This window comes from Podarcis gaigeae (genome assembly GCF_964106915.1).
Source record: "Podarcis gaigeae genome assembly, chromosome: 9".
Lineage (NCBI taxonomy): Eukaryota > Metazoa > Chordata > Lepidosauria > Squamata > Lacertidae > Podarcis > Podarcis gaigeae.
The window spans coordinates 44,630,747-44,648,634 of NC_139685.1; the positions used below are offsets into that span (position 1 = coordinate 44,630,747).

The 17,888-nt window shown below is 42.6% G+C and overlaps 1 protein-coding gene across 2 annotated transcripts in view; it reads left to right on the forward strand.

Annotated features, from left to right (window-relative positions):
* Positions 1-2,992: 2,992 nt before the first annotated feature.
* Positions 2,993-17,888, forward strand: part of TBC1D9 (TBC1 domain family member 9) — a 51,425-nt gene continuing 36,529 nt past the window's right edge. Inside the window, exon 1 of one of the 2 annotated variants that reach the window (XM_083755416.1) lies at positions 2,993-4,265. In XM_083755416.1, coding sequence (XP_083611542.1) covers positions 4,139-4,265 — 127 coding nt within the window. In that variant the 5' untranslated portion in view covers positions 2,993-4,138. The remainder of the gene's footprint in view (positions 4,266-17,888) is intronic. The other variant, XM_083755415.1, reaches the window with a different exon arrangement.

The following is a 17,888-nucleotide window of genomic DNA, read 5'->3' on the forward strand; positions in this document are numbered from 1 at the left end:
CTTTAAATGTGTGAATGTGGCCTTTAGTAAGATTTACACTGTTATCTTATCAGAAACATTTTTAAGAAAACCCAAACAGGGATCATCTAATTATAGAAAATGGTAAAATACAGGGGAAAAAGAAAAGAGAATTCAGTATAGTAGGGGGGGGGGAGGAAAATCATAAGGCTTCCACAGAGGAATGCAAGCAACAGGGATTAAAAAAACAACAACCAAGCATAGCATATAAATTTGCAGGTGTCAAGACATACCCTGCCAATTAGAAGTGATATTTTCCTTATCTCAAAGGCTCAGCATATTGTTGAACCAAAGGCCCACTCAAGGGACTTCCTATATTGCAAGACAATCCTTTGGGCTACCAAAGCAGCTTAAACATGATTGGCCTTTCCCCGCTCCCCAACTCAAGGAAAATCATAGCTCATAACACAATGGGAGGTTGGCAGAGGGTAGGATTCGAGGGAAAGTGCAGTTGCTAACAACAGAATCATTATACAAATATCCCAGAGGGGGCTTGTGTTCTGGGTTGCCAATGGACCAGAAGAATGTGGCCTGCTCTTAATCTTTTCACGGCAGCTTGATCAGAAGGAACCAGCAGGGGAAACTTTTCCTGGCATAGAAGAAACACATAATTCCCTCCTACTACCTGCAGATTAGGCACAGGAGCAAATCGGAGCCATAAAGAAGCTGATTATCCTTAAACACTCACACTACCAAGTTCCGCCATTACTAGGCACACTATAGGCACTTCCAGACTTTCCCTATTTTTAGGTGGGAATCAGTCACATGCTGGTGAATTCAGGTTGCACAATTATAGTTGATTGGGAGTATTGCACAACAAACCCTCAGTGGGGCCTATTTCCAGATACATAGCTAGTATGGATAACCTCTGCCCTGGGGGCTTATTGCAGGCCTCCCTGCCTAGCACTCCAGACTCTCTCCAAGCCAGGTGGCGCAACCCACACTTCCCCTCAGACCACACCCTTCACTCATCCATTGTGGGGAAACTTCCAGGTAGAAATAACAGACCTGCATCTTCCAGGATGAGCTGTTAAGTTCCTGATGATGGACCTGGAAAGATGAGGAGAGTTGTGGATGGCAAGTAGAGTGGACACTTTTGTTGCTGCTGGAGTCCTAGGGTAACTGTATGGCTGTGTTGAGCTGTTTCTTTAGCTTTCCCACATGGCTACCACAGTTGTAACAGGTTGATAGGCAGAAATTGGCAGGGGAAGCAGTGAGATATAACATTAAGTAAAGATAAAGGGACCCCTGACCATTAGGTCCAGTCGTGGCTGACTCTGAGGTTGCGGCGCTCATCTCGCTTTATTGGCTGAGGCAGCCGGCGTACAGCTTCCGGGTCATGTGGCCAGCAGGACTAAGCCACTTCTGGCGAACCAGAGCAGCACACAGAAACGCCGTTTACCTTCCCGCCGGAGCGGTACCTATTTATCTACTAGCACTTTTGATATGCTTTTGAACTGCTAGGTTGGCAGGAGCAGAGACCGAGCAACGGGAGCTCACCCCGTCGCGGGGATTCGAACCACCAACCTTCCAATCGGCAAGCCCTAGGCTCAGTGGTTTAGGCCACAGCGCCACCCGCGTCCCTCTAGTATAACATTAAAGGTAAAGGTAAAGGTACCCCTGCCCGTACGGGCCAGTCTTAACAGACTCTGGGGTTGTGCGCCCATCTCACTTAAGAGGCCAGGGGCCAGCGCTGTCCGGAGACACTTCCGGGTCACGTGGCCAGCGTGACAAAGCTGCATCTGGCGAGCCAGAGCTGCACATGGAAACGCCGTTTACCTTCCCGCTGGTAAGCGGTCCCTATTTATCTACTTGCACCCGGAGGTGCTTTCGAACTGCTAGGTTGGCAGGCGCTGGGACCGAGCAGCGGGAGCGCACCCCGCCGCAGGGATAACATTACCACCTGCTAATTACTGCAGATCAAACTGCTGCTAAGGACTAGTTCAAACAGTTGGCAAGCCCCCACCCTTCTGCTGATCTGTGTAGATGAGCTGGGCTGCCTCCTTTCCACTCATCAAACACCAATCTGATAACCATGGGCAGGTCATTTGCATATTTTGTTGTTGATGATGATGTTGAAATGGGGGAGGACATAATTGTCTTGTGGGCGATCACTCTAGCCCCTAAACTGAAGGCTAACCACCCCTGCCATAATTAGACTGCCACAGTATACTAAAAGGGGCATTGGTTCTTGAAAAGCAAATCTTATGACATCTTTTATGGAACAAGCTTTTGACTATTTTGTCAAATATACCAGTATGTGGTGTTCTAAATTGACAGATATAGAGGAGGAAAATGCGTAGTGAGGCAAAAATTCCATAAAATTACATGAAGGAATAGGAGGTAATTGTGTGTGTAGGTTTGCGCCATTTCTGGGAGATAAAATGATGGCTAACACAACAGTAGTAATCATGGCTGATAATTTTATCTTTCTAGCTATGCTAATGTAATCCCTTCATTGGGGGAAAATTGACTCTTTCAATTAAATTCATACAGAAAATATTGGAATTTGCTGCTCCTATTTTCACAAGAAAATCAATAAAAATTCTTAACTGAGGTTCTGCAGCCCGAACCCGCCGCCCCCATAAATCCTGGCTACTCCCATGTCCTATTTAGTTCGTCAACATTTGCTGGAGCCTCGCCTCTTGGAAATTTTGCTTAAGAATTCTGACTTGGGAGATCAGGTGAGATAGGAATGGCTCTTCTCTCACGCCCTCCCTGAAAATCAGCTCGCTGCCAGAGCTCTGCAGGGGATTCCTGCGCCGGTTCTAACCGGGGTGGGCAGGGACGCTGGAGCCTCTGCCGAGACCCGCACAGGACAGGAGCAAGGGCAGACAGGACGCGGGACTGGCTCCTGGAAGTGCAGGAAGGAGGAAAACAAACAATGTTGCGCAGGTTGTGCTGCTGGCGCTGGCCACGCCTTTTTCGGAACCTGGCGGCGCGCTAGTCGTAAGGTCGCGCGCTTGCGCATAGAAAGCGTTCGGCGGAACGGGAGCTGGTGACGTTCCAGGCCCCCCTCCCGTTCCCCTTTTCATTGAGCAGAAATGGACAGTACGAGCAAGCCATCTGTAGCAACCGAGCGATGGCAGGGTGGTTAGATTTATTCGCACTGTGCATCCTGCTCCGAGCGGTGGCAGTTACTGGCAAGTGATCGGCCTGCGGATGCCCATCTCCTTAGCTTCCATAAGCGACCACTTGTCAGACCGTGATGCGGACGATTTTGCAGTGATCTCGGATAGATCGGTGTTGCTCCCTGGCAGGCTTCTTAGACCCATGTGCGCGCTCGCTGAGATCTTGTTAGGCTGTGCGCGTGCTTTAAACCTAGCGGGGGGGGGGGGGATAGCTAGGGAGGTGATCTTCAAAGATCCGTGGTGCGCTGGGCGGCTCTCGGCAGTACCAATCCGGAGGCGTGTGTGTACGCGCGCGGGCGCGTTCTCGCCAGGGTTACCTGTTGTGATTTCCCCGTAGTCATATCACAGATGCCGAACGGTGGACCTCGCTCCCTGCAATCGCTCCCTACTGATAGATAGGCTTGGCCTTCGCTCGTTAGCATCAGACATTGCGAGGGTGGGTTTTGGTTTTTTGCATTTATTTATTTTTTTTTTTTGCCTTTTTCGCCCATGCAGCGGAGCGGACCTCCCGAGCTCTTGTGCCGGAAGGAGAGCAGCTGCTAAGCTCGCGTTTTTCCGAGTGGGGGCGCCGTTCCGCAAGCGGCTCCTTCCCGGAGCTTGAATGCAGTGAGGAGGCTGGGAGGCGGCGAGGCTGCTGGGCGGGCCCAGCCGTCGCAGCTGATGCTCTCTGAGGTCACCCGCTCGGCTCATCCCCGCGTCCGCCACCGAGCGAGTCTTCTCGCCTAGCTGCTGCCGCCGCTCTTCTGGGCTTGGAGAAGGGGCTGATTCGGGGCTGGAGAGTCGCGGTGGGGATGGTGCTGCTTTTTCTTCCCCGTTCTAACCCCGATGTTCCTTCCTCTGGCCGGGGCGTTGCGGGCTCCTACCTGGGCTGGGCTGGGCAGGGCGCTTGAAGCGAACCAGGGCTCGCAGCATCGTCCTGGGCTCCGCATGATTTAAAAGCGAATCTGAAGCGAATCCCGTCCAGGCTGCCTTTGTCTTTGGCCGGGAGCATGTGGGTGAACCCGGAGGAGGTGCTGCTGGCAAACGCCCTGTGGATCACGGAGAGGGCCAACCCTTACTTCATCCTGCAGAGAAGAAAGGGGCACGGAGGAGATGGAGGCAGCGGAGGGCTAGCTGGTAAGGGTGCGAAGAGGGCTCCGAGGCGGGAGGGGGAGAAATAAGGGGCAGAATTGCTCAGTTTGGATCTTTTGGGGTGGGGGATGCTGCTACTACTAGTCTTTGGTGCGTTTATTTACATGCCATGTCCACCCTGGTGTCTTGATGCGGGGTCTGCATTTGCAACAGGTGTGTGCATTTCACTTGGAGGTATACTATTTGTGTGTTTGGTAAATCCAGGATGCCAGTTTTTCTTTCTTCATATATCTATATTTGGTTGCTTAGGCTTTTATTATTGTGTATGGATGGCTATATCACCTGCATGTCAGTACTGCTGGGATTGGCAGAGTCTCTGATTATTGTTTCCTACATCCTTGTGCAGAAGACTTAAGAGTGGCATCCCAGAGTCCTTTGAAAATTGCACGAAGGAAGATTACTAATAGCACACACGGAGAAGTTTTAGGCTGCAGTCCTTGCACAGTTTCTTGCAAGTAAGTCCCATTGGACTCTGTGAGACTTACTTCTAATAAGCCGTGCATAGAGTGGAGGTAGATTAATAGAGTGCTTTTGTAACTTAACTTCAAAGAAATTCTGTGAAGGGCACTCAATTGTTATTTTAGATATGCTATACTGGGAGTGAAATACAACGAGGTCTCACAGTGAGTTTGGGACTTATCAGGAACGCAGGAATCCCAAGTGAAATAATTCATTCACAGGAGCACATTGCTTCTGTCTTGCATCAAGAAAAAAATTAATTCTGAGCCATCTGGCTCAAAAGATCTAGAATAGTTTACGGCAGTGTGTCACAAACTGTAGTCTGTAGATCACAAGCTTCATTCAGGTGAAATACAAAAGAAGCAATAAAAATACAGTTTAAAAACCAGCACCTATCACATCATATTAGAATTGCTGCAACAGGCATGAACTCATTAAGTGATCTGCCAAGACTCAGTGGTCTGTGGGACAGAAAGTTTGGGAAGCACTGATTTACGGCATGTCAGTTTCTGTGGCCTACACCAGTAAATGTGTAACATGATGAGTCTCATTTCCTCATCTCTTTTTGCACTTCACTATTTCAGTGAATCAGTTCCTCACCTACACCTAGCTTGGTTAGAGTCAACCAACCAGTCCAAAGCTGAAATTGAGATGAACTGGACTTGCCATTCTAGAGAACTCCTTACAATTTAATATGACAGTTTGAATGTTTTAAGTGTCCTGGTTGTAGTTGTGATGTCTATTAGCCATGTACAGTATGTTTTTTGTTGCTAGCATTGATCATCTGGAAATAGTGAAGATCAGGCAAGACAACCAGGATTCAGCTTTTTAAAATTTTGTTTTACATGTGCATTGTCACTGTGTTTTATATGGCTATCCTTGGCTGCAATTTGGGTTGAATTACAATACTGGCTGCAAGGCTCTGATGGTAACTGCAAAACATGATGTCTTAATTGGCACTAAAGGAATATAAAACCAGGATGAGTGTGGGGAAGATCCTAAAGGAATTTTAATCCTGTAGCACTACAGCGTTGACAATTCCATCGTTCCTAAAAATGGTTGTGCATCTCTCTCTCTCCTAGTCTAAGGTTATTTTTAGGATATTTTGATTCAAGTGTCCTAGAAAGCTTTTGCAGCAAGGCTCTTCCATTAGCCACTATTGTGCATGTCAGTTGTGCTGTACTTCCCAAGGACAGTTACCTAAATGGAAATCACAGGAATGAGTCAAAAATACATTCTCAACTTCTGCTTCCTAATCTGTATTGATATTTAATTGTATAAAGTCGAGTGACATCGGTGAAATGGCACACTTTTTCAAAAACATCCCTTTCCTCATTGTAACGTTGGGCTACTGTAAAGTAGGGTCTGGCAAATCTTGAGTCATTGTAAGCGTGTCTTGATTCAAGTAGCTGCTTGAGTTTATCCCGTATATAACTTGGAAAAACTGTAACACCTCAATGACTCCTTTCTTGGCCACCTAGAAAATTCACCAATGATAAATGGTTCAGATGTAAGCTTCCTAAGTCAAGCACTTCAGCCACCAAATTATGCTGGATCTGTATACTAATTTTATGATTTTGTTGAAAGCAATATATTTTATGCATGCCAATAATTCATTCCATCAGTGGCTGTTACTACATGAAATAAAGGTTTAGAAAAATGTGACCTTGCCTACATGCAACAAAAAATGGTAACAGAATACATTTATTGTTGAAGGGGTTTGCCTGAAGGCTCAAAGACAGCCCTTTTAGAGCAAGCATATAGTCTGTGTGGCCTTTTGTGCATTGGCTATCTATGCAAATCATGGCAATTTGCAAGAAGAAGTGCAAACAAAAATAGATCTAAAGGAAGACTCAGTTTGCCAGGAAGAGATTATTTGGCCTTGGAAGTCAGCAGTATTTCAGATTAAACAGATTTTGCAAATGTAAAGGGTTTGTCTAGAGCACGGTCAGCTGCATGTAATTTCCTATAAAAATATGAAAGCAGTTGATTAGATTGGGAGGAGGAATCACAGAGTACATGCTTTGCATGTAAAAGGTCCCAGGTCCAGTCCCTGACATTTCTAGTTACAGTACTGGGTAACAAAATAGTGAAAAATCCATAACTAATAAGAGTGACTTCCATTCAAGCTAGGCAAGGAATGAGAAGCCTTCAGATGTTTCTCACATTATCCCTGATCGTGGACCATGCTGGTTGTGCCCAATGGGAATTGGAGTCCAACCACATTTGGAGGGCATCCTGTTGGCTGCCTCTGCTGCACAGCACAATTTGCTTTTAAGTCATTCAGTGCTGAAACCCGTCATAACACTTGAAAGTTTAAATTAATCATTGTGTGCTCCATTAGCATGGAATTGGTTTTCCAAATTTATGAGTGTCCGCCCATGATGTGCATAGATGCTGTAAGTGTGCTCCACTCTATTGTGCATTTCCTTCTTGCGATGCACACTTTAGATCATGTACGGCAGCAATTGGCTTTCAGAGAAGCAACTATGAGAGTCCTTGCAGATTAGCATTAGAACTTGACATGCACTCCTAGTTCCCAGGCCTTACTCTCTGCTATTGTTTATGGTTCTATAGCTGCTTTCAGGTGCAGTCTGCAGAATACCTACATAAATGGGTTTTTAGTGGTGTCCTCCATTTGGACCTCTCAGGGAAACAAGATATGCTCTCTCTGTGTTTACAAGTTACATTTCTACAGAATTAGTATTTTTATAAATGCAGTTTTTATGGTAGCAGTTGGATCACAGCATTGTGGACTGTGGAGCTGTTTACTGCAGCAGTAGTTTTAAATTCATGAAATGGTGCCAAACATATTTCTAACACATTTGTTTAGGTGGTTTGCAGATGGCTATCCGCTGACTACCGGGGGAATAAAATGCTCACAGAAACTGTGGTGGGACTTGTCTTCTCTCACCATTATATAGAAACAATTTATCTATCTGACTCTAGTTCAGTGTGATAGGTTGGCATTAATAGATCACCAGCACTATTTTTTAAAACAATGTCATTTTCACATATAGTATGAAATATTTGGTATACAAGGAGCTTACAGCTTAATCGTGTGCATATCTACTTCTAAGGCTCACAGAGTTCTTTGGGGCATGTTCTCAGAATACAGCCTTGGGCTGCAATCCTCTGTGCTGTTAACTCGGGAAAAGCTTCACTGAACTCAAAGGGGCTTACTTCTGAAAAAGCATGCATAGGTTTATGCTGTTAAATTCTTTAATGAAATGATTATTTCCCCCTTCAGTGCACCTAAATATTTCTTGCTGAGTTGAGACATTTTCTCAGTAAACTCTTAAGGGATTGACAAAGCATTTCATAATTCACTAAAACTACAAATTCTCTGTGCTGATGCTAAACTTTAAGTCTTTAAGGTTCCTACCTCTTTGTTATAGCAGCTAATAAGGATTGTTAAGAAACTGGGCCCTGGGGATATTACATCAATGCAATTCAGTCATATACACATCTTAAAAAAGATGTAGCAATAAAATATTTTAATTCATTTGTGTGCATAAAGTAGTTTTATATATGTATTCCTTGTTAAATCACTTCAAGATGTTTCATTGGAAGCAATTAACAAATGGGATGAAATAATAAATTAATACTGTTTTCTCTGAAGTAGAGAAGAGTTCATGAGACTTACTCCCACGTTAGTTCATATAGAATTGTGCATGTAGTCTGCACACCTATATCTAGTTTCCATGGAGTAAACCCCATTAAACTCAATGGGACATAGTTTTGAGTAGGCACTGTAGAACTGTGCTGTATATCAGGGAAATTAAAATCTGCAAAAGATGAACCAGAATTCGGGGCTCCATAAATATTTTCATCCACAAGTGGACTCTAAGAAAAATTCACGAAACTTCCATAGTCTCATTTATGTTTTTGCACTCTTTCAGTTATTTTGAACCTTCTTGTGCCCATAGTAGGCAAAAAGTATATACCCACAAACTCTTAAGTTGGCAATGTGCAAAAACGGTCTGCTCCTTTAAATGCATCCTGCCCTCATCCTCAAATCAAAAAATGTTGTGAAGTACTTTCATCCCAAGGTCACTGAAGCTACTGGCTTCATAAATCTACTGAAATGGGGGGGGGGGCATTTTCTGAGTACATTCTTGCCTTTTCACCCAATAGCCTAATTACTGTTCTGTGTAGTTTAAAATAAAGCAGTAGTGCATCCTTCATGGTAACAGAATTTCATATATCTTACCACAAATTATTTTCTTCATATGATTTTGTAAACAACACCTGAAACTCAATCTCTATTATTTGTGAAATTTTACAAAACTTTTCTTCTAAGTTATTGAAGTTACCTTTTCTTGAATCTTTAAAAATTTGTGTAGCAAAAGGAGACTCATTAAATCTTCAGGCAAATTGGTACTATCTACTTTATAGGGTTATTAGGAACCAAACTGACGAAGATTAAAAACTTTGTTTAATGTTTCAAGAGTAACAAAATCATGAACAGAAGCTATAATAATGGCATGTTCAATTTTAGTGCCATAAGTACTTGGCTTGAATTATTTGCTTATGTTCTAGGTTAAATGAATGGCTAAAAGTCAATTAATCATGGTATTGTGAAAATGTTTTGAATTCATTGCACTTTGCAATCTCCTTGTTTTTAATTGAATTTTAATTTGTTGTTTTGCAGTACAGCAGTATCTTTGTAGAGGCAGGGTTTACTGCTTTTGATGCTCACTGTGAAGAAGTAAGGATAGATTAACAAAGGGACTTTTCATCAGCATCTTTGCAGGATTCACATATATAGAAATGTTACTATGGCCTTCATAGTAACATTTACTATGGGAAGATTTAAATGTGTGATGTTCTGATGTGTTTTGGTATATTCTGTTGAAAGCCACTCTGAGTGGCTGGGGCAACCCAGGCAGATGGCTGGGGTACAAAATCATCTACTACTACTACTACTATTATTATGTGCCTAGGTGGCTTTGAACAAGTTACTCTTTCTTGGCCTCAGTTGTCTAACTAGGCATAATGGTATTATAAGGATGCTTGTGCTAAAAATATTGTGCAGAAAATGTTAAATAAGACATAGTGCAGCATTTGCTTTCAAACATTGGATAGTGTTGGCTTTCACATACATGCAACACCAACATTTTATCCTTGGATTTAAGGGGCTGCATATTGGTAATAAATTATCTTTTTTTAGCAGTGGGAGATCTCAGAAGAGTTATCCTCCTTTTTTTAGACCAAATGTGTGGCCTTTTATGCTAAAGGAAGAGGGAAGTTTTGGAACTCATAAGGGGATATTTTAAAAACTCCAACAGCCTATGTTTCTACATTTTACTTTGCTGCATATTTTGTGATTTTAAATCTACAGTATTGGTGTTTTCTCACCAAAGAGTACTTGCCCCAGGAATTCCCGTTATACCTATTTTTTCCTCGTGCCATCAGCAGTTGTAGATTTTTGACACTAAGTCATGTGGATGACTCTTCCTGTTATTATTATTCCTATTTAAATGAGTAAGCCTCATATTGACCATATGGCTTGTCTTGTGCAATGAAGGGAAAATTAGCAACCATAATACAGCCAACAGGAAACAGCTGTTGTGATTTGTTTGTCTAGTTCTTTTTAGTTTTCTTGATGCATAAGATTCCTTGGTGTACAATAGATTTCAATCTCCCTGTGCTAAAAAAAAAGTTTGAAAATGCAATAATAGCATATCTGATGGGCTCAGAAAATTTCTAAATCTCACTGCTTTACAAGGAGAGCAGGAGGGATGTGTCAAGTCTTTGCTTATGCCTAGCCATGTATCCCATCCCTTGTCAATGTACATTTTGAGCTATGTAACCTGTACTCTGAGTTGGTGCTGAGACCATGTGCTAATTTCATTAATAATTTGGGGATTTCCAAAGCAGAGTCCGAGTTCTTCATCCAAGGGTGAGAGCCAGGACAATGTACTGGTTCTGTATAAGACAAAGAAGAAGAGCTCATGTATATCCCATGGTCCTTTGTCATTTTCCCTTGATGGAATACTTGGCGAACTTGCCAATCTGTCAGGAACAAATTGCTGAAATGCAAAATAAAACAATCAAAATATGTTGATAGGCAAGTGAAGACATGTTTAGCAGCAGCAGGCATGACCTGGCACCAGAAAGCATTTATGCAATTATAGTTAATTATGTGCATATAAAATATGCAGATTGAATGGAGCCACAGAGTTTTGAAAGTGCTCCAAAAATAACCTTTGGTGCTGGACAGAATTGCCTAATCGCCTTGGTTTGATTTCAGCAAGATATTCCTGTAATATGGGACTTGTTAGGTTCAGAACTGACTGGTTTTCTACCTGGAGGTTGCTGTACTGTTGGGGCAACTCTTAAGGCATGAGAAACTGCCGTTTTCAGTATACAGATGTAAATCTTTGCTGTTGTTAAGTTTCCTCTTAGTCATCCTGTTTAAATGTGTCAAATGTCAGAGGTGTGGACTTCAGCTGCATTGCAACATGCAAGCAGCACCAGCTTGGATGAGCATTTAATGCATTTTTGTATTATTGTTTTACATTTTCTGGTTTTAATTGTTTTTATTTGTGGTATTTTTCTCTGGTTAAGTCACTTAGTAAAAAGAGACTAACGAATCAATATTAACAAATAGCAGCAACATCTTTACTTTCAGAATTTCCCCTTATGAATAAGTGAAACTCCTTCAGACTCTTCTTCTCCTTGCCCACCCCCAAATCCATTGTTGGGAGCAACTTCACTGGTTACCTAGGTGTTGCCTTTCCTGCTTGCAGGCATGAGCATGAATAAAAGCCTGGGGAGTACTTAAGAGCGTGTAAGCGAACATAATTAACTAGAAGATTCCATACTGCTGTATTTGGGGCAGTGTGTCTCTGAATACCGGTTGCTAGGGGATTCAATTGGGGATGATGCTGTTATGCTTATGTCCTGCTTGTGAGCATCCCTCAGACCTCTGGCTGAACACTGGGGATACAGGATGCTAGACTTAACAGGCCTTTGGTCTGATCCAGCAGAGCTCTGTCTTGTGTTGTTATTTTCACTTTTTCCCATCCACATCTAAAATAACCAGTCCATGATGCTGCTGAATAATTCTTTCTTCCCTCCTGCATTTATAACTTCCAGTGTTATTAAGGACATCTGTCCTTTCCTCCCAGTAGATAGAAATCTATAGAAATACTGTATAGAGTTGGAAGTGACCCAAAAGGTTATCTCGTCCAAACAGAAGGAATGAATTGGTGAAGAACACTTGGCAACGTTTTTGGCAGTCATTTGCAGCTGTTCTTGGGCTTAGCTCTGTACTGCCATTTCCTGGCTGTGCTCCTTTCCAGTGATTATCCTGCAGTTGTAAGAGACTGGCATGCTCAAAGTGCCAGCATGCTGAATAGTCTTGAGTCAGGCCCTAATTTCCCTGCTGATTACTTCTTGTTCAAGTGCACTAACGGACAACATGGGAGTTGGGGAGAAGATTCACACAAACTCCACAATTTTTCTATAATTCTTGGTCAGAGATTATATCTTAACTGCAGCAAAAGTAAGTGGTGGGTTAGAGGGGAAAACAGGACACAATGTTCAAATTCTAAAGTCTGCAGGGTCTTTTGTTGGTTGGTTGGTTTTTGTTTGCATCCTGGAGTATTTGCAAACTTGTTCAAGCTGCCCTACTGTGGCTTTTGAATTCTCTATCCCCCCTCCAATTTTTTAATTCATTTTATAACACAAATAAAGGACACAAACAGAAATACAAACAGATTATTTTCTTATCCTTATTTTTCTAAACATTGTTAGGTGGGCTTCCCCAAGTCCCACCTATCTGATTTTCATTTTACTTCATCTTTAGCAGTTTACATATATCATAATTTCTAACCATCTTTTTTTTTTAATCACACTTACTTTAATCATAAAAAACTTCACATTTTATCACTTACAAATAATACTATTTTAAAATACACTATCTTCTACTTCTAACCCCACAACCTATATCCACTTCCAAAGATATTCTTAAATATTAACATATTTTTTCAAATATTCCTTAAACTTACCGGTATTCCTATCTTTTCCCACCATCTCTTCTCTCTGATCTCGGAGTCTCCCGGTGAGTTTGGCAAGTTCAATATAGTCCATCATCTTCATCTGCCATTCTTCGATAGTTGGTAAATCTTGTTTCTTCCAATTCTTCGCTAGCAATATTCTCGCAGCTGTTGTGGCATACAGAAAAAAAGTAACATCCTTTTTGGGGATTTCATCGCCCACTATACCAAGTAAAAAGGCTTCTGGTTTCTTAATAAATGTGTTTTTCAACACTTCATTTTCAGTTCATTATAAATCCTTTCCCAGAAGTCTTTTACCTTGGGGCACGTCCACCACATGTGGTAAAAGGTTCCTTCTTTTTCTTTACATTTCCAGCATTTATTGTGAGTATGATACATTTTTGCTAACTTCACTGGTGTTAAATACCATCTGTACATCATTTTCATCAAATTTTCTCTTAATACATTACAAGCTGTAAATTTGATTCCTTTTTTCCACAATTTCTCTCTCCCAATCCACAATCATGATATTGTGCCCCACATCCCTGGCTCATTCAATCATTACAGGTTTCACTTGTTCATCTTTTGTATGCCATTCCAGCAATAAATTATGCATCTACCCCAATGGACCAACACAACTGTTTATGATTTTGATATGCAATATGAGATACTTCCCAGTCTGCTTCCAGGTTGTTGATTCTCACTTGGGAACCTGAAATCTTGAAACACCCATAGCTGCTTCTTGGCATGTTTTGCTTCTTTGATAGAGGATCATTCAAGTATAAGAGAGTTTGCTGAGCTCATGCTTCTTGATGAGTAAATGTGCTCAGCCAGTGATATGATTTCTTGCTTTTGTTGAGTACACACCATACATGTAAAGCACACGCCCCCAGCAAAGAATCCTGGGAACTGTAGTTTAAGGGTGCTGGGAATTGTATGTCAGGTAAACTACAGTTCCTAGGATTCTTTAGGTGAGGGGAAATGTGCTTTAAATGTATGGGGTACTTAGCCCCCCAGCTTCCTCTCCCCTATGGCAGATTGAGGCACTTTAAAAAACCTTGTGCACTGGGATTTTACATTCCTGGGCAGATAGCCAAGTTCACCACAACATTGCTTTGCCTTTCCACGAAGCCCTATATCAGTGGACATGTTCACTAAGCATGTTCCTATAAGACAGCGTGAGCAGCTTATCAAATATAGTGAATTACATCAGATTCCCTCCCCACCCCCATTATGTACTGAGATCAAATTGCAACCACAAAAGCTAGAAAATTACTTTTTACAATGAAAGCTGATATTCTCAGAATGCTAAATGAGTGCATTAGGTGCATGGGGCTCACTTGTAGACCACATGATGCAAAGCACTCAGAGGACCATCTCAGAATGCTGGGTATGCATATTTTTTTGTTCTGTGCCTTCGTGTTTGAAAACCTATCTGTCTGGACTTTCAGGTTCTCTGAGGCTCATCATAGTTCGCGTGCTGAGCCTCTAACATTGCACCGAGTCTCTCTCTTCTAAAAGTTTGAAGCAGTTGACCCTGAGGGAAACACCTTACCAAACACAGCAGAGTTCAGCTAAAAAGGCTCTTCAACCCCCAGGGAACCTTATAAGGTGACTAACACTGGAGGATTCTTCGTGACAAAATCAGTCATGATTTTATTTCCTTTTACCCCTATGTGGGCATCGCAAGGCACACAGAGGAGCCTTGAGAGAGCAAAATGTTGGCACCTCAGTTAGACAGGAGGGAGTCAACCCAGATTTCCCTTCTTCATGTCCATCTAGCCCTGTATGCCCAACCCCAACCCCCCAGCCACCACCTCTTCCTTCTGCTGGTCCTGCTCCCCTCCTTCTTTTCCACTAGTAGCTGCCTCTTTCTCCTCAGCCACTGGGTCCATTTGTGACATTACAGGGAGTCTGTACCCAATGGCAACAGCTGGGGAACGATCTGCACAGCTTTCTATTATCTGTCTTGCGGTGGTGTGTGTGTATCGAACACTACTTAGATATATTTAAAGATAAAGGGACCCCTGACCGTTAGGTCCAGTCGTGGACGACTCTGGGGTTGCAGTACTCATCTCGCTTTACTGGCTGAGGGAGCTGGCGTGCAACTTCTGGGTCATGTGGCCAGCATGACTAAACCGCTTCTGGCGAACCAGAGCAGTGCACAGAAACTCCGTTTACCTTCCCGCCAGAGTGGTACCTATTTATCTACTTGCACTTTGACGTGCTTTCGAACTGCTAGGTTGGCAGGAGCTGGGACCAAGCAACGGGAGCTCACCCCGTCGCGGGGATTCGAACTGCCAACCTTCTGATCAGCAAGGCTCTGTGGTTTAACCCACAGCGCCACCCGCGTCCCGTCTAGATGTATTTAGAAAGCCATTTATTTAGAAATAGAAGCTGGGTTTCTTAAGGCTTACTGCTCTCTTCATTACTTTCATGAGTGGTCTATGGAAAAAGTTTGCCAGCTTCTGACAACTGTGAAAGGCACAAACATAGTGAGAGGGATGGCTACCATCCAGCAGCATCACCCAGGCATTTCCACTAGCTTCTGCCAATTTCATCCCTGACTTCAGCCGCCCAACTTCCACTGGCTTCCACCCATGAATGTTGACTGGTTCACGCATGCACCCTTCACCTGGAGAGCGGCCTCTTGAATGCGCAATTCCCAGGCACACCACATCCAGAGGGTGACCTATGCCGCCTCTGAATTTACCCAGACACACACCATTTGTTTCAAACACATTCAAAGCCACCCCTCCCAGTTTGGTGTCATCTGCAAATTTGATCAGGATGCCCTTGAGTCCATCATCCAAGTCGTTGATAAAGATGTTGAATAAGACCGGGACCAAGACAGAACCCTGTGGCACCCCACTAGTCACTCTTCTCCAGGATGAAGAGGAACCATTGATGAGCACCCTTTGGGTTCGGTCAGTCAGCCAGTTACAAATCCACTGAGTGGTAGCATAGTCATGACCACATTTTACCAGCTTCTTTACAAGAATATCATGGGGCAGCTTGTCAAATGCCTTGCTGAAATCAAGGTAGGCTACATCCACTGCGTTCCCTTCATCTACCAGGCTTGTAGTTCTGTCAAAAAACGAGATCAGGTTAGTCTGACATGACTTATTTTTCAGAAATCCATGCTGACTATTGGTGATCACAGCATTCCTTTCTAGGTGCTCACAGACTGTATGTTTAATACTGTAGTACATCAAACATTAAAAGCTTCCTTAAACAGGGCTGCCTTCAGAAATCAAAGGTGGGGTTGGAAATTGTGCTCCTTTTTATAGCTGAATGTATGTGCAGATGAGAGATGAATCTCCTTTCCCTTAGCTGTATCACTGTGGCTACTTTGCGACCTAATACAAACTGGGCTGGTGGGCGAATCATATGGAACACAGAACTTTGAGTTTAACTAGATCCACTCACCTGTGTACTGTGTTCTGTTGAACAATAATAATTTAATAATAATAATAATTTATTATTTATACCCCGCCCATCTGGCTGGGCTTCCTCGGCCACTCTGGGCGGCTTCCAGAAAAATATTAAAATACTGTAGTACATCAAACATTAAAAGCTTCCTTAAACAGGGCTGCCTTCAGATGTCTTCTAAAATAGACAAAATAATAGACCCCTTCAGTTTTGTATCTAAACAGGGCAGGTAGAATAAGCATAGCTTACCTGGCTATGGGAAGGCAGAGCAAGAGCTGAGGGGGTGGGGCAGGTTTCAAATGTTGCCAAGGGCCTTGGGGGCTACATGTGGCTCTTGGACCACCCTGCCCTAAATGCTGGAGATAATGGATCTACCCTCCTTCCACTACAAACTAGCTTCTATGTGCAGGGATTTGTCTTCTGATTATTGATAATTATTATTTATGGAAGAGCATTTTAAAAAGTGGTACAGTCCACAAATAGGTTTTCCACTGATATTTCTTATTAAATGACATTTTAAGTAGAGAAAGAGATGCATTGAGTTTTGTTGTTCTCTATCAGCCTCCAGATGGCCAAGCTATAAAAGGGGATTAATTATCCTGTATATGTGAACACAGAGTCTTTGTCTTAGCTCACTTCATTTATTTATTTTCTGTTTTGCATATGCCATGAGTTCTCTCTCTCCCATTGACTCACTGATGACCCCCGGGATAGTCTCATCTGTAAAATGGGCCATTTTCTTGGGACAGAAAGGAAAATTTACTATACATTTCCTATGATTTCTAGTTGTATTTTGATAGGGATCATATTGCATGATGGCATGGAACTTGTGAGGATTTACAGTGCTTTTTGCAGATTCAGATTTCGCTTACAAGGAATAGTTTTATGGTTCAGGAGTTTTGTGAAAGAAAGCTGTATTCAGTCTCTTCAGTATAGAAAATAAAACTCAAGCCAAGCTGTATTAATCAAGTATCTTTTAAAAAAAAATTAAAATGTATTCCTGACAAACCTACAAACAGGTTAAAAACTGAGAGAGCTGATCTTTTTAATCCATTGCTGGGGGAGGGGGGTTACTTTCTGGCAGATTTTCTCATTCCCCAGTCTTGATGGCAGCTGAGGGCAAATGCCTGCTACTATTTCAGCAATAAATGAAAAGAAAACAGGTTTAGTAACTAAACCACACGATTGTGCAATAAACTACTAACTACCTTGTTTAAATCTGAAAAAGTAAATGCATTGGTTGGTAGTAGTAAACATGTATAGGACTGGGAGAAAAGTGTGGTCTCCTGAAAATGCCTACTCCAATCTTATACACACTGATTTGTGAGTAATGCCCATTAAATTTAGTGACTATGGTTCATGGGATGCAGCTTGTAATTAAGGCTGTGTCTGCCCTTGGGTTGCCATTTTCTTGCTGGTTCTATTTCTGCCTCCCAGCTGCCATTTTGTAATTTACTCTGCTGGGGGATGCCAGGTCTCTGGTTAAAGAAATAAAATAAAATTGCACGACAGGGGGAGAGAAAGCAGTTGTTTCTGTTAAGTATTGTTAAAATATCACTTGGGAAAGAAGTATGATGTAATATTTAAAGGCTCAAGTCTTGATAGCTTTTTCTAAAGTCTAGCAGATTTGTAGTCCAAGCCTTGCTTTCATTCTCAGTGTGAAAGGAAACAGTTGGGTTTCTGCTGTGGCGGATCAGGCTGTTAATGAAGA